General features: G+C 40.2%; 1 protein-coding gene across 2 annotated transcripts in view; it reads left to right on the top strand.

Moving 5' to 3' along the window:
• Positions 1 to 24,696, top strand: part of negr1 (neuronal growth regulator 1) — a 106,753-nt gene that overhangs the window by 11,529 nt on the left and 70,528 nt on the right. For both annotated transcript variants that reach the window (XM_012821546.3, XM_031574681.2), the window contains exon 2: positions 14,228 to 14,466. In XM_012821546.3, the coding sequence (XP_012677000.2) occupies positions 14,228 to 14,466 (239 nt within the window). The remainder of the gene's footprint in view (positions 1 to 14,227; positions 14,467 to 24,696) is intronic.

Raw genomic sequence — 24,696 nt, 5'->3', positions numbered from 1 at the left:
TTGCAAACACCATGCGGCTATTGATTCTCTTAACATCCTTTATAACTGTCCATAAGTGTTCAATTTTAGTTGCATATCTCAGATCTAAGAGAATCCTAACAGTCACTTTACAGTTTTCTTTTTGGCCAGACATAATCATCAGAATAGTGAGTGCTGAAAACAGGCATAGCTATGACAATAAGGCCTTACAGATCCCTATCATGACAACACGACACTACAAAGCACAGCTGGTAGCGTTGCTAATCCAGATCAGTGACCAGAGGCGAGGCAGGCAATGTAGGATTGAGGCTAGACCTCTGGACTTTTTGTGGGGAATATCCCGGAATAGAAACAGGAAGCTTTCACAACACACTGTCAGGTGAAGTGTTAACCACTTCCTCACAAGGAGGAGGCACTGATAGTGTGCAAGCCAGGGTGTGAGTTTACATCCACACACACACACACACACACACACTGACAGTTTTACTATGTTCTGTCAAATGTGGAACAAAATTATGTTCTCGCTTTATTTTTTAAATCATCATCTTTAATTTCAGTGTATCCTAGTCTTTAAGCTCACCCCGGTTGTATATTTTCATTGCACGTTGAAATTCTACCCACTTGGAGCATGGTGGGAAATCTGCTGTTTCTGTGTGTTTCTCCATTTAAAAGCTGCAGTATATAGTCTTGTGCCCCATCATTAGTATACTGTCGTTTTTAAACCATGCAGAAAGGTTTGTAATTGAGATATGGCTTATCCTCTAATCGAATGGCCATTTTTATAGTTGAATGAGATAATAGTGCCTGGGGAAATATCCCTGGCTTTCTCTCCTCTCTGTCTCTGAAGCTGGGTCAAGAACATGGAGAGCATGGGAATAGCAAATGATGAATCAAGGACAAGGAAATTATGAGATTTCTGCTTTGGCTCTCATGCTACAAAACAACCAATACAATTTGAAAACCCAGGTCACAAGGCACTGTCTCGAGATGGAGATGCTATTTGTTCCGTTCATCTCAACTCCCTTCTTCTCAAAATAGGGTGTTTGCTGGAACTCTGTACTATGTGCTGGCTTGTTAGATTATTAATACTTTGTTGCACATCCAACCGTAGCCTATATTCCTTAGCAAAACCCTCTGTTTAATGTTGCATGGCAAAAGGTTAGTCAGCTTTGCATTAAGCATGCCTAAGGTTAAAGGTTAAACATTCACTAAAGCCATGTGCAGTGTCATTAGTGAAAGTAACACAGCAAGAGTTACAGCTGCGTAAACCTGAGTGCAACTACTAAATTCAACACGGTTTTGTTTTACACTAAGGCATGTTGGCATTTGCTGGTGTGGTGGTGCAGAGGTCAGCGTCACCGCTGGGCAAGTTTGAGTCCCAATTACTGCAAGTTGACTGTACGTCACTTTGGATAAAAGTGTGTGTTAAATTCCTGGCCTTTGCCCTTTAATAACTACAGCTACCATGAGTTGAATTGTTGCTAACTAACAGTGAGTTTAAATGGTAAATGGACTGCATTTCAAGGACACTTTGACAGGAGGAGTCGCGATTGAACTAACAACCTTCCGATCAACTCCTCTATCTCCTGAACCACTATCACCCCTTGAGTGGTTTAATGGTTTTATTTGCATGTATTTCAAATATGTTTACACATATGCAGCAGGGTTTCGGCTAGGATTTAATGAAACCATGTTTTTCACACCTATGCTGCAAGTTATAGGCTAGCCTTCTGCTAGGCCTACACAAGATTATTATCTACGAGACAAGATATGTCCTGCAAATCCTTGGGCGAACAGAACTGCTCCTGTGATGCGAAGAAGCCTACTTGCCCGTCATAAGGTTGCTGACATTTACCATCACATTTTATCAAACCAATCCAGAGAAGGGTTTGGCCACCGATGTTTCTGACAGATTACACAATGCCCTCCTCATATTAATAGAGCAATTTGATTGGCTAGACGTGGTGGTGCAGAGGTTAGCGTCGCGGCTTAACAAGCGGGTGACCTGGGTTTGGTTCCTGATCGCTTTATGTTGTCTGTATGTGACTTTGGATAGAAGTGTGTGCTGAATACCTGATCTAATATCAACATGATATCTCTCACAATCAAAATGTTCTTTTCATTGCCACCACTGCAGAAGTGGTGAAGGCTTTGGAAGGCGGAGCTCAGACTGAAGCTTCACTGAGAATTAAACGCGATTGGTTAACATCCATTTTCGGAAGGATTTTTGTAACTCGCATTAATCAATATGCAATAAGATATAGTTCCATTATTGATTTAGTTGCTTTGGTTTAAAAACTAATTTCCTGTTTAAGGAAACGTTTTATGTTTTTTATGACCATTATTACTTTTGATTTATTTTGCCAGGCAAAATCCGGTAATTAACAGAAACACTGATATGCGGACACCCATATGCTGCAGGTGCATTAGTATGACTTGGACATAGTCAATGTCAAGGTGAAAAGAGGATGACATACGACAGGGCATCTTATTTTTCTCTATAGGTCATCCCTGACTGCCCTATCAATCTGTGAAATGGATGACAACAAGGCTCACAGCTAAGTGATGTAATTGTAGGGGATGTTTTGGTTAATCGTCATGCCTATCTGACTATAAAGTGGTCTGAAAATGTGGACATGAAAGTGTCCTTGTATGAGCTTCATTGCTGCCAATGGTATGTAGTCAATCTCCATTTTCTTTTGTCTTGTGTGAGGGGACATGATCAGTTCTAGGTCTAATTAGCTTATACTGTCTTTGGGTCCAGGGACAGACACTCCAGCAGTAGAGATTACATTGACAGGAAATGGTTGCACGAGAAAAAGGAAATTGGTAGGAGGGGAAGCATTCAGGTATAAAATCCTCAGGATTTTAGGATTGAAGGTCAACGAGGATTTAAAGGGAAAATAAAACAGGGGGAATATTAAAAAGGGAGAATGGCTTAACTGAATGTAGTTAAGAAAAAAATGAATGTGGACTGAAGGGTTTTCTTCTTTCATGTAACTTTGAAAGCAGTATGCTGATTTTATGCCGCAATTCATATGCTTTTAAAATGAACATTTATTGCATTCAGGCACATATTGATTCAAGCCTTGGCCTTGGATGTCTACTCTGTTTGAGGCATTTTATTTATGTATTCTTAAACTTTAGACCTGGTCCAGTGTGGCCACTGTAGGCCACCGTAATTATTGATCGCTGCAGAATTCTAAAACATATCACCCTCAGGCTAAACGGTCTCTTTGGCCGTATGGCATTGAACTGCACTGGTGGAGTCTCATGGCTGAGTTTACGGCTAACTCTGGCAGCACCAAGGGAATTCTGCGGTGACAACAGGGAACTCTGAGATAGAGATGCATCCTCTGTGTGTTTAAAATCTGATCAGTCACTGGAACTGACTGATTAGGATCTAACCCAAGAGGGGGACATGAGACGCTGGCGTGACGCCAAGCTAGTGACCATGCTGTGGCTGTCAGTTCATCCTCTGTGCTGTCAGATTCGACAGCGACGCCTGTAGCTTCATAAGGGAGTAGGATACTACGTTCATGTTCCTAAATGATGCATGTGTAGCCCTAAGATTCACACCAGAAGGTCTAATGTGTAATGTAGCCCTGCTGTACAGATGTGAAGTCTCCCAGAGTTCCCCAAAGTTTACCTTAAGCCGTACCTTAATGTTTCAAGGTGTTTCCTAGAACGTCCTTAGCTAAGGTTTATCTTCCCTAAGAGATACTTTCGTAAGGTTGGTCTGGACCACTCTGGACCAGTCCTGATCAAGACTGATGCCTGTGCCTGTTAATATTGATCGTCTTCTACTACAAATGTTACCATATCCACATACAATTGTGGGTCCATACAATGTCAACAAAGTTGCTATATAGGCCAGTTAGGCAAATAGACTGCCTGTTTAAAAAAAAGTAGCATTTGTATAAGATAACTGAATGGATAAATCGGTTTAGAGTTTTGGTTCTGTGCAAGTATTGTAGTGTTTGTAGACATTTTACTCCTTGGCTCTACCTGAGATTAGAAACTGCTCTTGGTAGTCGTTTCATTTATTGGTCTGAATTTGCATCTGAAGGAGAGATTATTGTCAACAGCAACAGCTAGCTGGCATTTCTTGACAACTGTGCTGAGTGCTCTCTTCAAGGTCCACTGGCAGTGATCATTTAACTTTATTTCCTGTGAAGGAGACACAGTTCATCTTCATGCACTGCTAACTTTTATTTTGCTCCATCACTGGGTCAATGATGAGTTTAGCTCAGGCCATTCACAAGTTTGAATGTTGTTGTTTGGGATAAACCACCAGCTGATAGATCACTGATGTACTGTCATACCGCCATAAAAGGCTGTAAAGTGTTTACACAATATGAAATGCTTGATAAACTTGTTAGTCGTTGCCTCAGGGTCAAGTCAGTGACGATGTGATGTGGTGAACTTGAGCTTGAATGTTTCTCCAAGACACTGGTTGCTTGTAGCTTGTGGAATGACAGCTGTGATTTTTTTTTCACTGATTAAAGCAACATTAATTACTGAAATACAAAAACCCATGCTAAGGCTACTGGGGTGATGTTCCTCACTGTGTTACGCTGTGCTGTGTTAGTCTTTATTCGCAAGCCTTTATGCGGTTCAGAGAAAGATGGGTGAAAATGAGCAGTAATGGATGTTAATGTGTTATCATTGGTTTTAATGAGACTTGCACATTGGAAGAGGAATATTGACAAAGCCACATTAGAACTGCACCCCACCCACAGTAGTGATGTGTGTTCACAGAACGGAGGATTTCTAGGTGGTAATGTTAAATTGTGCAATGTTACATCAGTCCTGAGATACGTAATGACCTTTTCTTAATGATATTTTGTAGTTGTGATTTTCTGATTCATTAACTTATCTTAACTAAGACAAATGAAGGGGGGGGGGGAAACAATAAAACAAGAAAGAGGGAAAGGAATATGGGGAACAGGCAGAAATGAAATAAAACAGAATAAATGTATATACACGTCACAAGTTTTTGTTTGATGCTCATGGTAATCAACTATTCATAAAGAATCTTCTCGACTGTTTTGTTTTGGGGGAAGGGAAGGGAAGGAGGGAGGTATGCTTGCGTCGTCACAATGTCAATACCATGTAAGGAACAAAAGTGTCATTGTCTCACTGCATAGAAGGGCTTTTCCTGGCTGTAATGGCTCCTCTAGCTATCTCGCGCCGAGCAAAATCCCCACTGGGTAGGTTTCCATGGCAACAGCGGCTGAGCTGATTTGGGTGCCATTTGATTTGTGATGGGGACACGGCCAGTTTCTCTCCCCAGCCAGAGCGGGCTCTCCAGTTGTACTTATAATTAGGCTACTTTAAACTTATTCGGAGATAAAGATGGTGAAGAGAACATTTACATTCTGGGGAAGATGTTGAAGTATTCTTTTCATTTTTTTTAAGTTTCTCAGAAATGTTTGGCACTAGTTCTGTACCCCTTGATCCTTTTTCTGCCTACCAGCCAAACTTATCACAGCAGATATTTGAGTACAGTTTAGTAAAAAAAAATTACCCCTCCTGCATGTTCTGATCGAGATTTTATTTGGCTTCATTATATCAAGTGGGAATCTGCTATGTCTGATCTTTTGGAACAGTTTTGTACATAGATAAGAAATCACATTCAGGCAGTTAACATCAGACAAAAAACTGTTTCCGCTCTCTCAGTTGTATTACTGTCACAATTTTCTTGCAGTGTCGATCATAACAAGGGGACAATTTCCAAATGGAGATTTACCTCTATCCCAGGAATTACTTACTTAAATAACAGTTATGAATCAAAGACCTGTTTTGTGGGGCAGACACTAAGCTGTGCATAATCCCTGCCAAATGGTCTCGCGATGAGCTTAACTAAGGAGTTTTTGTCCCTGCCAACAAGAAGGATGCATTTTAAACAGTCGAATGTTTACTGAGTCTGTCAGGTCTTTTGATCACATTTTGGATTTTTGTTTTTCTTGCTTTTGACAGTTAGTCTGTTTATTGTTTTTGTTTTGTTTTTAGAAAAGAAAAGAAAGCCAGTTCATCATTCTGTCCACCAATTCTATGTTGTTTATAAAGTTAGTTAAAAGATGGTCCAAATCCTTTTTGATTGTTTGTTACTTAATACCAAAACCAGTGAAAGTCCACCCACACACTGTTTGTGACTGTGGGTTTGTATATGTTTCAAAGTTAATACAATTCATGTTGTGTAGTCAAACCTGTTTTATCTTGCTACATAATTCATTTTCTTATTCATATGAACTTAAAGCATACTGGAATATGAGGGTGAACGTAGAGAGCTTGGTGCACCTAGTAACCTAGATCTTTCTTTACTTGGAAGGGGGGTTGAGGGTTTATTATGATTTGTCCCTTAAGGAGGCTGTGAGAGGAATTAGGGCACATCACACAAAGCTCCAGAGAACCCTATAGATGTGTTTATTTCAATATTTGCACAGGGAAAGCTTTCCCCCCTCTCTCTCTTAACTCCAAAGGTGTTAGTCTCCAGACTGGGAACATTTACACTGTAAGAACTAGTGGCATCTGTTAAGAGATTTTAGTTTTATTTGATTAAAAAAAAAAAAAAATGTTGCAAAAATCTTAATCTTAGATTTTTACAGCTAGTGCTTCCATTTTGAGGGGCAGTGTGAATTGCATTTAATAAGCATTATTTTTTTTTATTTTTTTTTAACTCAATATGTCTTCCATCTCTATGGCATTACAGTTACAGTTGTTTTTTTTGAACACTTGGAATTATTCAGAGTCTTCTTGAGGAATCTTATGGGGTTCACCTCTCTTAACGGCACCTATTTCAGTAATGATGTGCAACTATTACGCTCTATCCAGTCAGTATAAGAACGTGTCTCTTATTTCTCATCAGTCATAGCGTAGCCATTGTGTTCACGTGATGGTTTAGTGAGAGACCTTTGGGGGAATACTGAAACGAGAGTGTGCTGAGTTTCAAAACAGAATCTGACAGTATTGCTGACCCCGCCTTTTAGTATTGTATGGAAAAATGCAACTAAGAGCCTACATGCTAGGGGAAAAAATGTAAAGGCAGGTCCTGTAAAGCGTTGAGTTAAGCACGGAAAAATCAGTCCTTTTTTAGTTTTGGGCTCCCGCAAACATAATTTCCCGCACTAAACTGTGTAATTACGCTGGAGGTTGACGTGAAATTGGAGGGGCTCATGCGCACAGGTGCAGTCATTTGTCACCAACACAAACATAAAATGTGGTGACACGTTGGAGTGTCTCTTCTTCCCTTTTTGTCCTGATATGTCTGCGCTACTGCTGTAACAGAGTTGTAGGTACGTCCATCTAGACCCCCAAGACCCAGTCTCTGATGAGAGACCCTGAAGGAGCAGGGCGCTCCGATGAACTTCACAGGCAGTGTTCTCTTTATGAATGCTAAATGAACACGGATGAATCAGTCGGGTTTTAAAGTTTTTAAAGACAGGCAGCAGATGTGAAACATTATTTTTGGTTGGTATTAATATTACTTGGTGAGCGGTTGACCGGGATTTTGATCCCTGATCGCTGCAGGTTGTCTAAGACGCTTTGGATTAAAGCATTTGCTAAATACCTGACCTTTACCTTAGTAAGAAGTTTGAGAGTAGAGTTTCTGTGTCATGATAGAAGGCTACTAGCACAAGAACAAATAGTTCATTTTCTACGGTCCCCTAGAACATCATTAGTTATCTTGCAAACAGTGTGATAATTGTTCACCACATAAGGGCTTGTAGCTGTGATTACCCTTCATACAGAGATAAAGTGCAAAGTACATAGAGGTTCACAGTAGTAATTAACAGTGTGCTGTACACTGGGACGGTGGTCCATAGCGTTATCAACATACAAACCAGAAGGCTGCTCACAAGACTAGCACAGACCTTACTTTTCCTACTGTATATTATTTTGTTCTGTGTCTGTGTTCCCTTCTTGTGTCTCTGTTCCTTATCAAATAGACCCTCTTCAGTGTTTGGCCTGAATGTTATGCAACAGTTTCTTTATAGTTCTATGTGCAACATCATTCGAACAGTGTTTAAACTAAGAGAAAGTGCTTGATACATGCATTGCTTCATCCTTTTTTGGTATTTTTTGTTACAAAAGTCTCGTGGGGCCTGTTCTGTTTATAAAGAGTCTATGTGTGAGTCACACGAAACAGAAATGAAAGTCCGAGCAGTTTCTCTTTTCTGTGAGGAGCATATACAGTAAGCTGAACCATTGTATAAATCTTTTTTTGTGATCAAAGGTTTTTTATTGATTTGGAAGCAAACAATGGGGAGGACAGACGCATCGTTTCAAAGACGCTGGTTACGGCAGGGGGCACGAAAGTGTTTAGTCATTGTCTCTTGTCCAGGATATTATATTCGACAAAAAGGAATTCCAGGCCTCCACAGTAGCTGGTTGAGTCACGCAGCAGTATGTTCAAGGTTTACAATTTTGACAAGACCGTGGATTCAGTGTAGTCTGGTGATTTAAAATGGTTTCCTTTGGAGATGTAAAACCAAATATAATTTATATTTTGTTTTGATTTAGCTTTACATTGATATCAGCTTTATAATTAATTATTATTAGTTTTTCCCCTTTCCTTAAGTGTGTTATAGTTTTTTCAGTATGAAACGGTATGCTTGAAATGCCTAGTTGGAAATCCAGGCCTTCTCAAGAAGATGATACAATTTTGTAACACAATCCCTATGGCTTGCTTAGCTGACCAATCAGAGCACACTGGGCTCATTTTGAGGCGGGGCTTAAAGACCCAGGAGCTCTAACAGAGGATTTCAGAAGGTGAATAGAGTTGTAGAGAATAAAAAAATTATGTGTTTTTGGAATACTGAAGCATATAAATCAATTTCAGTTGGCCCCAAAAGTAAAATGATGTACATTGAAAATGAGCATATGAGTTCCTCTTTAAAATGTATGAGCTCTTGTCTTTTATACATTTTGAAAGACTTCAGGGATCTATTTTCTGTGTAAATGGCCAAGCTTTCAAACCTTTTTGGAATAACTGGAGAAACAACATGTCAAGCGATAACATCTGTAGATATGTTCTCTTTGTTCTCTGGGTGGCATCACACTTTCTATCCAACTGACTTTGAAAGTAACATTTGTGAAGGATCGCCGGTTTATTTTCAGTGCACACTGCGAGCGACTCATCCAGGAGAGTTCCTCAGATTAATATGTCAGGATTTAATATGGCTGTAAATAACGGTTCTGGTGACCTCATAGGAAATTAAGCAGGCATTACCTTCACAACAACACTTCACTCAAAGACCTTGTAAACACAGAAAACATCTTCCTCCATGTGCAAGCTGCCATTTCTATCACATGTTCTCCAAAAGCATTTATTTACATCCATTCTGGGAAGGGTTATTACTTGCAAGACACAGTCAATAAAACAAAATAATAACTTATTTTCATAACATAAGTCGTTTTAAAGAATAGAAATAATCGAATAATTACCTGTCTGCTATTTTGATGAATCAGAAAGGTTACAGAGTTGTTTATGTTTGTGTAGTGTTCTTGTTCTTGTTCTCGTTCGGGCACCCAGAGACGGCCTGACCTTGTGGTACTCACAATACACATAATACACAAATTAGTGTGACTCAGTGAAAACACACAGGGAGACGCCATCCCAGTGCTCGTCTGCTGAAAAATAAACCTCAGATATTGCAACATTAAAATGAAAATAAAGTCACAATCTTCTGCAGCAACTTGGAGCCAGTGAGAACAGCGCTGAAGAACACACAACATATATGGGAAACTGAAGATGAAATAAAGTCTTACATCACTTCTACCTGGTCTCAATTTTGCTGTATTATTCCTATTAATCAACCCATTGTTTGTCTAAACCCTAGCTTTAATCATAACTTTAAGCCTTGGCTATTATTATTAGATTCTATGACACTATTTAATTGGCGAAAGTCGGACACACTGGCAAGTTCAATTCCAACTTTGAAAGACTTCTTGTCACTCTTAAAGCACGAATAGAATTTCCTTTTCCAACATTTTGCTTTGAGGAATCAGAGGGCTGCTCTGTCTTACACCACTCAACCACAATGTTTCTTACATTGCATTACTTACTTACTTTCTTACTTGTTTGAATTGATGAGACTAACAGTCTATCCTCCGTTTGGCTGCAAAACCAGTTTGCTAATGTTATTCACAGTTAACTTCTTTTTCATTCAGCTCTCTGCTTGCTGAAGCCAGGGTCCAGTATGACTAAATAATAATAAACCATAATAATTGTAAATTGATATAGTATCTGTAAATTGATATAGTATATGGTATATTTTACTATTTTACCGTTCCAAAGACCTAGAGATAGGTCCTCCTCCAAGTGCAGGACCATTGTACATAGATTTTCTTTTTTTGTGTGTGTGCCTTATAATATTCGTCCAAAAAGCAATAGCATGATTATCTACTGCAACAGTCTCTGCAGGTTTGACACTGGATTATGGGTGGCAGTTTCAAATACAGTAGCAAGGCCCCTCAGGCTGCAATCACCAGGATTACTGCTGGGATTAAGAGCCTGGGTTGGTAGTCCAGATTTCACATGGAAGACATCACGCACTTATTCCCCTCGTGGCCTCTGGCGTGGGTGTGTCATTACACTGGAGTGGAGTTGAAGGCGATCTGGTGATGGACTCATGATGATGTATCCAGTGATGAGAAGCAAAGTATCATGAGATCAGAAATCCAGATGAAGAACTCCATCGACTTTAATTCCAAAGGTCACAGGATTGCCACACAGTAAGAGGAATGAATATTTTAGGTTGTAGTCATATGGATAAATATCTTTTTTATATTATCTATAGACATTTCTGTAATCCATGTGATTATAAACAAGGAAAGCAACTGACTGTTCAACATATAACAAACATGTTTAAGTGTGCTGCTTTCTAGAAGACGTACATGATCCTTCTTGTCTTGCCATTGTTTGGTGTGCCATGACCTTTTGCCTTTGTTCATGCGTTGGGCCACGGTGAGTGTATTTGATGCAGGTTATTACCGCACGGCCTGACAGCTCTACAGGTATGATCATGTATAATCCATGATCCAGGGCAAGTCAATAGGTGATGCTGGGAGGGATTTGGACAGATACCACATGCCAGTTAAACCTCTGGGCTTACTGGAGTACTGAACGTGCCCTGGTGACATATTGACGGAGAACAAAAGGCTTTGGCAACGTCTGTTCTTGGAACATTTGGGTCTCAGATGGGATAGAAAAAACTCTCCTTAAAGTCTGCTTAAAGGGATGGTTCATGGAGTTATGAAAAAACTGTCATCATACGTCCAATCTCATGCAAGTAGTAAGTCTGCTTGTCTGAGTTGGACAACGTGGATTAGCAAGCAGGATGTAAGTGAACAAAACTGGGGTCACCAGCTACTCCTACTGCATGGAGAAATAGCATTATTGACATTCTGCAGGCTAGCTCTTTTTTGGCTTTTTTACAGGCAGGTAAATATTACTACTGACATGAGGTTGAGTAGATAATTTGCTGTGAGTAGTTTTTGGGTGAACTAACACTTTAAATGTACACATCACACACAGGCAAAAATCGTTTGGTGCAGTCATTATTTAAGTATCACTCTCTGGGGAGAGGCTTCTTAAATGTGCATCCGTGGCCAACTAAGCGTATGCAAGATCGTTAGCAGATTGTACTTCCTCATGGATTTCGGTTCCATATGATGGAGCAGGGAGACCAACTGAGGTTTTGTGTTTGAACCAGTCAACTGGAAAGATGAGGTTTCAAAAGAAGATGTGAATCTGGGTCAACCTATGCCCCAGCAATAATTATGGTTCGCTGTGAAATGTTTGAATGAGTCTGGATGAAAGGATTAAACTCTACTTCACATCATAGCTTCCATAGAGTGCCAGTTAGGTGATAAAAGGCCGATCACTGAAATTGATGAAAATTGCCCATAGTGTTTTCTTTGTTGCATAACTGAAAATAAAAGACTGTTATACGGTTCTGTACTGTAGACTGACAGAGAATATGCACCAGTAATGAGCTGGCGCTTAAGAGAACATCTCTCTAAAATCAGAATAAATAATATAAAATGAGTGTTTCATATGTAAATGCAACAGCAGAAGGTGTGATCAGGGGTCAGTGAAATAATTAACTGCTCTTCCTGAGCTACCAAAGGGAATCTTGGCGCCTGTGTTCCTCTGAAGACAGGGCCTTCATGAAAAGCCCACCGTGGGTGTAAACGTTCCTCTGATGCGGAGTCTCTGATGAATGGCACTGGGGGGCAAATGAATACAGATGAGGGTAATTTTCACGGAGGTTTTCAACGAAATGACAGTTGACTCTGGAACTGGCCGTGGTGGGGCACAGGTCTTCACCAGAACTGGGCCAGTATCGGGCCAGAACCGGACCAGCACTGGGCCAGATCGGAGCTCAGCTAACTTACACTGTTAGCCCCCCAAAAACTATTTGACACGTCTTCCTTCATTAGTTAACTAAAGCACAGCATGCAGTTGTCTCAGACCCTTCAAAAAAAAAAAGCTAATGCAGCTATATCCAGTGGACTGTAACAGAGATAACAGCCATGTTAGTTGACTCACTGAAAGTTTGTCGAATAACCAATGGCCCTAGTGGCTCCTCATTTCATTAAGATACAACACAGAAGTCATGGGTGTCATATTTCTTTTCCTGGAGATTGGTGAAGCACTGTAAGCTCTGCTGGCTCTGTAATGGCCTCATCCTCGCCGGTTTCTTTCGAGTTAGGCCTGTTTTCTACGCACAGACACTGAGGGGTGAGACTCTGGGCATTGTTTGTCTTGTGGATGTTTTTAGCTCATTAGTCTCCGGGCCTCAGAGCCAGATTGCCGTCCTCCGTAGCAGTATGGTTTGGGTTTGTTGTTAAAATGACAGTCGTGAAACAATGAACAATAAACTATCAGACAATGACCGTGTGTCAGACAATGTCCTTGTGGCGGCCATAGCAAATGAACTGGACGTTAGCTTGGGGTCCTCAGACTTCCACTTGAAGAGGCTTTCTGCTTCCTTTATAGGGATGCTTCTTTTTGGAAATGAGTAACCAGACCATGAAATGAACAATGTGCCGGGCCTCTTCTCATCAAGCACGACTGTGTTCAAGTTAAAAAAGATTCTGAGAAAGTACAAAACTAGATTTTTTATAAACAATTGTTTCAGCCTAATTTATGATGCTGATGAAGGAAGAAGACCTTTTCAAAAGGCAAAACAGGAACACAAGTGCATGACACTACATTTACTGACAGGTGCTTCTGTTTAGTTTCTTCCTCAAGATTAGTTTGATCGTGCTTTTATACTGCTCAGTGGAGAGGAAGAAAATATTCACACTCCACCTCATCGTTTTGACAGCTCTGTCAGAAGTAGATCTAACTATATACTTTGCGTTGCAGACAATAAGCCGCCTTTTATTTGTTTGGTTATGTATTATTGTCATGACATGATAGTCAAAAACAGGCTTATACTGTAGCTTATATACTGGTATACATGAAGTCTACTGTAGTGAGCTGGCCCAGGAGAATGCAGACTGAGGCAGAGATCTCAGGTTTTAATGCAGCTCCAGACACCATACACTGCATGGCCCCAGGAGAACACATTCAGGAAACAAGAGGCCGGTTTTATACTCTGACACAGCACTTACACTGATGGTGGACAGATACGGCAATGTGAAACAGGGCTAAACTAAGGCATCAAACAACAATGAAACATGGATGAAATGATGACAGTTACTCACACTAACACCAGACACAAAGTTGAAGGTATATTATTGGCATCAAATTTAAGTCACATTATTCCAAGATGGAATGCTGAGTTACTGAACAGTTCCTTGTTCGCAGGGCATGTTGGGAGCACACACACAGAGAGAAGCGCACAACACCCTTGCACGCTACAATATTATTGCACTGTATATTTAAAAGGCCCTTAAAATCAACTTTAAAGCAGTGCTTATGGAAGTGCTTTAAAATGCTGCAAAAGAGTGACTGGTGAACCACAGTGACACAGGCTACCCTTGAACGTTACTGTGCATTAAACATTTACATTAAAGTCTTACGTGCTGGTGGCAGCCTACTGGCAAACAGTTTGGAGTGGTGCATTTGTTTGTTTTGTCACTCAATCAATATTTTTCACAACACGGGACGCTATCATGTATTTCCAGCCGGTCAGTGTGTTCGTCTACATGGCCAGTTGTAAACCGTTCAAAGCTCTGTAGAGTCACTGAGTCCCTGAATTCTTATCTGTTGATTTTGTTTTCTTTGCAGATGCTACCTATTGGATGGAAAATCGAAAGGAGCATGGTTGAACCGCTCTAGTATCATATACGCAGGGGTTGACAAATGGTCAGGGGATCCCCGTGTGTCCATCGTAACAAGCGTCGGGGACAAGCACGAATACAGCCTTCAAATACAAAAAGTGGATGTAACAGACGACGGCTTGTATACCTGCTCGATCCAGAGTAAACGCAATATACAGCCTAAGCACATTCAGTTAACCGTAAGAGGTAAGCTTCAACGACAATCTCATTATTTAGTTTTTCTGTAAGGCTTTTCAGGTGATCCTTGAGAAATGGTGGTAACAGAACTATAATGCGATTGTAGGAAATGTATAGCCTCTAAGTATTATTGAAAGATTGTGACACATGTATCCGTCTTGTACTAAAAGGACTTGGGAATGTGTATGCTTTTATTATACATTATAAATATGATAGATTTGATTATGTGTTATAATTTACATAGTATATATAGTATGTCAATATTATTAAATCATTAAATAATAATATTTGTCTGTTGATAGAATACAGTATTATACTTGGTAAATATCACATCACTACTGTATCACTTTTTCCCTCCCACCAGTTATTCAATTCATGGGATTTTTCCAGTTGAGCACACAATTGCAAGGACAGCTATGAGGTGAAATGCAGGTTGACAGCCATGTTTAAATACATTGATTGGATACATTATATCATGTTCTGAGTAGAGTGCTGCACATGGTGTCCTCTGGTCAAAAGCATTCTCCCTTTCCTTTTCCAATCAACCGCCTTTGAAGCATTTTCACTTGTGTAGGCATGGTAGATGGCCTTGCAGCAGAGTCTCAGAGAAGAATGTGACTTTTCTCTATGGAGGTATTTGATTTCTCACATACTAAGTCTGACCCAGATACCTTTGAAAAGGCACCTCTGATAATTCTCTGGCCTACTGACTTAAATCTACTGCTACTACATAGAAACCTCCATGAATAGCGTATTTCAAGAGTTGTATTCAAAGTCAGCAGGATCAGAAGTATGTAATGAAATGGTCATAAATGCGCTCTTTTTAGGCATGACTCAGAGGTTGGGAGATGTTATCTACCCTTTCCCTAAAACCCATGATGCCATGTAAGAGCTCTGTGTCCAACATATGATGTGCTTTTCACCAATAAAGCAACATTGAAATTATAGACTTATACAGTACATCAGTTCAATGAAGCCATTTTGTCATCAGTCCCATCAAGAAGGCATGTGTATGGATTATCAGTTCTGAACTGATTTCTTTCTTTTAGATCTTTTAGAGACTGAGACATCAGCGACAATGAGATGTGCAAAGCCAGTCTGATATGTGCACACTAACCACATTTACTTTATTCACCTTTGATGCACTGTGGATGAAGATCTTGTATCATGCCCAGGCTTGTGTGTGTCTAGCTTGCTTAGTTGTCTCCCCACTCAGATGTAAATAATGCAGCTTTGAAGACACGCCAAACTGACAGACATGTTATATCACTGTGTATCATCTAGCCAACAGCATGGCAGCCTGAGACTAACTATGCACTTATTATTCGGTGCAGAGAATGTTCTAAATGCGGCACGTGAGAAGATGTTAGATAAAATAGCTCAGCCTGAAACTGTGAGATGGAGGTGGGATAGACAGACTCACTCACAGGGACCAGAGCGCTATGATAGAGAGGAAGACTCACTCACAGGTGCCAGAGCGTTATGATAGAGAGGAAGACTCACTCACAGGTGCCAGAGCGCTATGATAGAGAGGAAGACTCACTCACAGGGGCCAGAGCGTTATGATAGAGGAAGACTCACTCACAGGTGCCAGAGCGTTATGATAGAGAGGAAGACTCACTCACAAGGGCCAGAGCAGGATGAAGGATGCAGAGTTTAAGTACCCGAGCCTCATTAAAACTTGTTCCTTCTGAGCTCTCTCCTGAAGAAATCATTGAAGTCCTGATCTCTGCCCACAGAGTTTGCTATTGACCAGCTCACTTCCCACTTGAGAAGGTACTTCAAGCACAGTGTATTAGAGCTGTAAGAAGATATCGATACGCTTAAGTAGCGCAATATTATGTTTCGTGATACTGTGTCATTTCTCAAAAAGCACTGTATCTATTTTTAATGAATAGTTTACATGCAAAGATTCGTTCATTTTGTGTTGTGTTTAAACCTCGATTGCTGGGTATCAGTGTTGTTCTGATTGCACAAAAAACTGGTTCATGTGGTGGTGTGTTCTTAATACTAACATTAGATTAAACAATGAGCTTGCTTGCTTAGAGTTTCACAGTATACCGCAATATTATGAATTGTAACCCCTGTATCATTATCAGGTATCGTATCACCAGTTTCTTGTCAATACACAGCCCTACAGTGTGTGCCTTAACATACATCAGTTGATCATATCCGGCCAAGAATCCTGCCATCAAATAAGTGTTAAAAGAATTTTGTTGAAATCGAAAGAGACTGATACCTTGGCGTGGAATATCATAAAGCCAGACCAAAAACACTTAAATTCCAGGTATCACCATTTTCTGAAGATTTATGTCCTTGTCTGTGCTATTGTTGTTATTGTTTTTTAGGGATAGTATCATCGAATACATACATAATACAATAATACAATTTTAAGAATATTCCTTGATAATGTTACTGGATGCGCTAAATAGTAGCATTTCTACCTCAGTTCTTTATGAAAGAATAGCAATGCTTGTACCAGCCCTAGTGCTTTTCAGAATTAATTCCACCAGGAGTCAACTGGAGCCAGCTGCCATGGCAGGGAGTGACACTGGGGTGAATGAGTCATGATTGCTGATCAATCATGGACACGTCCATGACAAGTGGGCACACTGAGGAAGTGGTAAATGGCTTGTTGCTCTGGCAGTGTTCCATCACGTGCCAATGAGAAATGTGCTTTTACCATTTAAATGACTACTTCAAAAGGAGTTCCGTGGGTGTCTTTGCCTAGCCAGACTCTACAATTTAGTATGTTTGCCAGACTTTGTTGGCATTGTTGAAGGGAAATGAGGACCTTCTTTTTATGCTTTTCTTTTGAACCTAATTTATCTAATGATATATGGGAATATATATCCGCCCAGATCATTTTAGTATATGCTAATGGTAACTCAAGGTGAGCTATTCAGCTAAAAAAACAAACTGAACCCACTAAAAACCTTTCAGCCAGTTTTTGGACATGAAGTAGACCATGTGTGGGTGCATGCTTAAAGCCCTCCATTGCAGAGTTGAACCGAATATTGGGAATTTGCGTGGAACAAGTGAGATAGGCAGAGCTAGTAAGACATGCGATGAGAGGCTTCATATAGCTGTGTGATACAATAGTTTATTAGGAGATGTGCCACAAGAAAAGCAATTCAAATGTGGGTATTATTGCATATTTCAGACAACCCCAAAAAAATGATAGAAATGAATTTGAAGGAAATTAGAAGTTTAATCCTAGTTCCAGCAGAAGTGTCATAGAGTGCCTGTAAAGCTTTTATGAGTGTGGTTGTCCTCGTGTTTCACTTGGATGGGCATTTTTGAAAATGAATATTGGTTCAGAGGTTTAGAGACAAAATACTACTTTGTCCTCTGTATTCTCATCCCAAGTCTTATTGTGAGAGAACTAATCACGCCCTAGGGCTAGATTTCCCAAATGGTGGGGAACACAAAACAAATATGTTCTCAGATTTTGTGTCTTTAACTAAACACTACACTTCCTGTCTTGAGCATCTATTTCTTTATAATAGATCCACTTAAAAGTGTCTGTGTCCTCAATTTAGTTATTTGTATCGTATATTTTCATGACACACTTGGTAGGTCTAGGTACCTTTTTGTGTTGCAATGCTTTGTAACTGACTTTTACAATCATGTAGTTGAGAAATCTCATGCTGCAGTAATCACTTAACCAGTGGATGGCTCCATCAAACTCTGTGGTCGTTGCCCTCCTTATATTTACCGTAAACTATTAAAATAATTTAGACAATCAGATGTTTAAGTAGCCTTGATGTGTTCAGTGAGCTGCACTGAATGTTAAGTCATAAACATTTAACATAATTGGTGTGATATCCAGTTATGATTACATACAAAAAAGAAACAATCAAATAACAGCCCTGTGCTTCATCTAAATGACAGCAATTCCTCCATTTGACAAGTTCCTCTGAAAAGCCATGTGACTACGAGGTGCTAGTCTTCTAATAAGGTATTTAATTCGCTAACACTTTGTCTAGGCATTAATGCTTACCAACTGACAGAATCCAAAACACCCGACACTGTCACAGCTTGTTCTGATCCAGTAACAAAGTGTTAGCGAATGAAATGCCTTATTAGAACACTAGCACCTCGTAGTCACATGGCTTTTCAGAGGAACTTGTCAAACGAAAACATTTCCACTACTGTTAGGCCTGATTTGGCATCAGCAGTATTGTGTGATAATGCTTAGGCATTTTCTCCAGTGCAGATCAGGTCATACAGTCATTTCTTATTACCTAAAGGCTGATGGTCCATGGTTGGCTCGTCTTTATGTGGGCAGGTCAGCCATTATTCATGTGTAGAACAATGTGCATGTGTGAATGAATCATTCACAATGCATGAACCTGCCCAATACACTTATGTAACCGGGAAAAATTAAATATTAAATCATTTTAATAATAAATATTGCATTCATTCATCAGGGCACTACGTATCAGTGCATCAGTCATGCTGGTGTAAGACAATGCAACAAACAGTCAGGCTTATGTTCTGGTACGGAGTCTCCCCGCACGGGGAGCAGCAAACAGGTCCTGTGCAACCAGATCCACTTTATAAACCAAAGGAAGTGTATAATGTCTCAGTGAAAGTAAACCAATCTTAAGCCAGCTTTGACTATTACATTAACAAATATATACGTACATTTTAGCCATCTTCGCTGGAGTAAAAGTGTTATCAGTTCAACAGCCAGGAAGCCACTGGTTGTATTCACAATACACCCTCAAATTTGTAATTTGATTATTCAAAATTGATTTTGAAACATTTTTTATCATTGACACAGCTGATGTTTACAATACATTCCTAGGTTCCCATTTTGCCAGTGAGCGAGGCAGGTCTATCAGAGCGACACAGAGCAGCATGCTTGGCAAGGTGCCCTGTCAGGGTCCTGTTATGCTTTGCGGGGATTAGGCTCACAATCCCTTGGCAGCATTTGGAGATCCTGGTCAGATGCCTTCCCAAACACACCTTCACCCTCGAGCCTTATTACTGTAATGGTAGGAGAGCGGACACAATTACACTGGAGGTGGGATGCTGAACTAGTGCTGGAATGACAAAAATAAACGAATGATATAATGATAATGATAGGTACCTCTCTCTATCTATCTATATATATATATACATATAAACACACACACACACACACACACACACACACAAACACACACACACACAGGGAGATAGAGGTTTGGAGGGTTTAAACACCCGAGCCTTGTTAAGAGAAGGTTCTACCTGAACTTTCTTCTGGAAAATGACTGTCAGCACTGATCTCTGACAAAAACATAACAGCACAGCTGGCTGAAGCCGCCCGGCAAGCTTTTTTTAAACTTCATTTAGGTATCACAATCACTCAACCATATGCTTTGCCACGATATCAGAAATAATGCACCATGTGTTCCAGACCAAATGGAACGGTGCTACTAGTTCTCTTACTGAAATGAACAGGGAGAATCAAGTAGTTTTGCCTGGTGCTTCAGTGTCATAGTAACACATACTGTCATGGTTACCTGACGTCTGTCTTATTATGAGCTGCTTTCTTTCAAACCTAGACCAACACAATGGCCTGGGCTAATTATCTTTTAATAAGGACCAACCTTTTCAGTGTCTTATTGGAAGTGCCAGCCTTACAAAATACCTGATGTATGTGAACTCTGAAATACGCCTTCTTATACTGCCTGTACATTCTTGGACATATGAAAACTGTTATGTAGATTATAATGCATCATTACTGTTGAAGTTGTAGTGTGGTTCAGATGTGCTAAGAATTAATGAGGAAAAGAACAGCATACAAGAAACTTATATTCTCTGTGTAGAGAGAGAGAGCAATAAGAAGTGATCAACTACAAGGACCAGCACATGTGCCGCTGCGTAGAGCTGACCTTTGCTTGAGTTGCTCATTCATAATTGGATTCCAACCTCTGTTGTTTGAATGAGAGAATAAACTCCAGTCAAATGCACTTACTCGCCACGCTCTAAATTAATTTGAGCAGGGACTAACACGCTCTCCTTAAGAATCTCTGGAAATCGTCATTTCATCAATGTCAATACTGCATAGCCATAACTGCTTCTTGATATCCCGATTCCAATGTGTTTTTGCAGAGATTACATTCATCCGTTATATCAGTATGCATTAGTAATAGCCCCCGTTCAGTGGCTAGGGTTTTGTCTGGGCAGTGTTTATGCTGAGGCGGTACAGTACACTTCTTCAGCCAGCCGTCAGTTTGGAACAAAACACACCCGTCACAGACGCGAGGGGGGAATGACAGCCACACTGCCTGGCAAAGATGCAATTTCATTCAGTTTTACTGAACTTGCTCTTTGTACTACACTTGGCTAATCATACCTGTCACTCAAATCTTACACTGTGTGTGTGTGTGTGTGTGTGTGTGTGTGTGTGTGTGTGTGTGTGTGTGTGTGTGTGTGTGTGTGTGTGTGCACGTGCTTGTGCATTTAAGTTTGTGTGTGTCTATGTGTGTGTTTGTGTGTGTGTGCATTTATGTCTGAACATGTGTGTGTGTGTGTGTATGTGTTCCATTATTAGATGATCTCTGCTTGGAAATTGCTGCTGTCAGCTGTAGCTAATTAAAATAAGTGAAGAAAAAGGTCAGAGCCTTTTTTTAAATGTTATTTCCCCTTAAGGCTGGATCTGCTAATAAAAAAAGACAGCGTTTGGTTAGCACCCCAGTTAGCACCAAGGGACCTGAATTTATCTGCGTTACGATCACTTACATCAGTATAGATAGATAAGATAGCCGCAGAGCCTCAGAATAATTAAAGTAAATGCAAAATATCCCATTAAGATGTTTAACATCAATTCAGTTAGGTAGTTTATTTGCTTGGCTTTACAGTGCCACATGATCGGAGGGATGGAATGGATGGATGGAAGTGGCTATAAGATGTACTGTAGTATTTAGAAAGCTTAGCATCGATGTTTAGAAACCTTGCAGTGACTGGTCACATTTAAACTTAAAACATTTGTCTCCAAAAGGCATCTGGTGCTGCGTCTATAGTCTGTTGAGGTCTGAGAAGGACCCGCAATGTTGTCCTCACATGGCAGAACCATTGAAACTGAAACACTTATCTATCCATTTGTTTATGCGCGTACGGCACCATCTAATCTTGAGGATTGCTCAGAAGATAAAACGGAACACTCTTAAATGTCAGAGACACTCAACAAGATGTACTACTTATTATTGTCTTCGTGTTTTTTTCCCTTTTAAAAAAGCAGGAGGTGACCCAGAGAGGGGCAGCTCACCATGCTCATTACCTGTAGAGTACTGTGCAGACAGCCAGAACTGATAAAAGGGAAAAGAGGCACTGTCAAATTTAGTAAATCAGACCACATTGGAATTACACAAACTAGTCTTGTTTTGTCTTTAAAACGTGATGTTAATACATTGAACTAATGCATTTTGTCACAGCATTCAATGTGTCCAGCTAAATCACATTGGACAAGCGTAAAACAATAAAATAAGTTCACAACTGGGAACATAAATGATAACATAAGGTACCTGGCAAACCCTTCTTCACCACCTCCTTGTTAAATGGATTCCCATCAGCCTTTGCTAAAACGTGTACATGAATGTCCGTTGTTCTCAGGTGACAATCAATTGAGGACATGGGCTGTGTCTTTGTGTTTTGCTTTGACGTGTGCCATAATTTTTTCCCACCATGAGAATGTCAGATAATCAATAATATTGATAATCCTCAAGATCTCAGTCGTTCCTTTGTTCTGTTTCTGAATGTAACTGTTTGACTTACTCAGGTTGTGTCATTTTTAGAAGCAGTGACATTGCAATATATTGATCTAGTTGCAGTGACATTGCAATACTTTCAATACAACCTGTTTATGATTACGCTCATAATGTGCCTGCTAATGAAACCTGCAGAGCTCTACAATGCTACATGTAACATGATTAAACAAAGAAATCTATTGCACCCGTTCTCATAACCTTAATTTACACACATTTCATCGGAATTAGTTGGTCAAGTTGAGTCTATTTTATAAGGGACCTAAATACATTTTGTAAACTGAAAGAGAAACGCTGTGTTGATTTAACACATTTAATTCATGTCCACATTACAATTAAGCAAATCCAAACAGCGTGTCATCTGTCCCCATCAAGGCTGACCTGCACACTCGCAAATTGCCATTTGCTATACCCAAGGAAAGGGCACACAAGCAATCTGAAGTAAAAGCTGAATCAAGAAAATGTCATCTTTTAGTCAAGCCCACCCCGCCCACCGACACCCCCCCCCCCCCCCCGCCTGTCCTCCAGATCTTCTCTTGCCTTTGACATTTTTAAGTCATTCTTTTGACCTGGCAGATAATCTTACCTTATTTATATCTGAAATAAATATGACATAAGTAGAACAGTGCTCTGTGCTTTTCTGTGACCATAACTGGTGCTGGGGATCGGGCTAATGTGGTGTTGTGTTCACTGCAGTGTCAGTGTAGGCTTCTCATCAGGGAAGAAAGTCATTGATTAGATGAAAATCATACCCACAGTATTGCCAAGGGAACAGTGACTTTAGATGAATAATGAAAAAAGAAAGAGCATTTCTAAAACATTCTTCCTTTTGAGAATTGTTCAAAAAGAGAAATGTTGCAGCCATGTCTTAAATCCTCTTTTGATAATGAGTGTAAACAAGCACAAATGTAGTCTTATTTTAGCTTTGTAAGATATTTTGGCCGATATTATCATGGCCATTTTTACCTAATTCACTGTTGCTGGGTGTATCTGTACTGTAACATGTGCAGGTTGTGGCTCCGTGCTGTCGGTAAAAGGTTGGGAAATGATTTCAGCACAGGCAACCTTCACAACACATCACGCCCCTAATTGGGCATAAAAATATCACAGGCAACACTGATGGCCCATCCCCAGCATGCATCACTCCCAGCGTGCACAAGCACAACCACAGTAGAAGCAAGCTGAAATCGACGAAATCCTTTTGTTTCGGAAAACTTCCCCTCATGTCGTTTTGTTTCTTTCTTGGTGTTTTTGTTTTTTCCGAACATTAATACTGCACAGTACATTCTCCTCTGACAGTCTCGGCTATATTTATAGAGAGATGAAAACCAAGATGTTTAATTGGCTTTGTGATGCTCTAGATACAATTATTGTTTACTGTACATAATGAGTAAGGTTATGACTTGTGTAAAAAAAAAAGTCCAGTTGTTAGTTTTTCCCCCCCGTAATTTTTGTGAACCGTAGTGAAACAACATTCACTCTTGACTGCGGTTTTCTTGCCTGTGTGCCAGTAAATTCAGATATGGACAAATATAGCTACTTAAAAGCTAGAGGCCACTTGAGGAGTAATCCATGCTTTTAGGCAGCGCACCCATCAGCTTAGTCATGTTTGCCATTCTCACCATCAGTCCTGTGTTTGAACACGGAATGCCTCCGATTGTTAGCTCTCACAGCCATCAGCAGAAACCAGCCCACACACACACACATGCATTTTTCTCTGAGCAATCGCCCGTCCTTGCTGCGACTTAAATCTTCCCTTTCACTTAGCAGACAGCGCTATCTGTCATACTTCTAAGCGAGGAGCCAGTGGAGAGAGCTGTTCAAAGAACAATCGGCTGTTCAATGCTAATGCAACAGCAGGCTATTTGTTTTAGTAATGGCCACCAAGGTACTCCCAGAATTGGTCTGAACCGCAGTGACACAGGGTGTATTTATTACACGTCAGGCACCTATTGAGGGGCTCTAACTGTAGGGAAATATATTAATCTGTCTCTTTGTTTTGGCCACACCTTTCATAACGTGGCCTTTTTGGAGTGGACAAGTGCACCCTGGAAGGACTTACAAAGATTAACAGCATTTTGAAAATTTGTAATTGCATCAATCTAAAGTTAATCGAAATGAATCGAAAGAGTAAGAGTTAAGGTTTAAGGTAGGGTTGCTGTTCCAAATTAAAATGCTGTTACACACCGAGAGGTAGTGTGTTAAACTCTACTAAGTGGTATAATTGCATTGTAACAAGAGACCTGTTTCGCACATGTACCCAGATACTATTTACCACAACTTTGCTCTGTTCCGCTAAATTCTGTTTTGTTTATCACCCTGGATAATACAGAGAGCCTTAAAATGAGTGCTGGAACAGTTTAATTGTGTTCCATTAAGGCTGGCTTTGCAGTCTTGAGCTTTTGACACGTGGTAGAGTTATATTAAGAGACAGCATTACAGATGGCATAACGAGAGGAGGCCAAGAGTCGCAGGAATCATT

Source organism: Clupea harengus, chromosome 10, assembly GCF_900700415.2.
Source record: "Clupea harengus chromosome 10, Ch_v2.0.2, whole genome shotgun sequence".
NCBI classification, from domain to species: domain Eukaryota; kingdom Metazoa; phylum Chordata; class Actinopteri; order Clupeiformes; family Clupeidae; genus Clupea; species Clupea harengus.
Note: the sequence above shows the minus strand (reverse complement) of the source record. Positions and strands in the feature narration are given on the sequence as shown.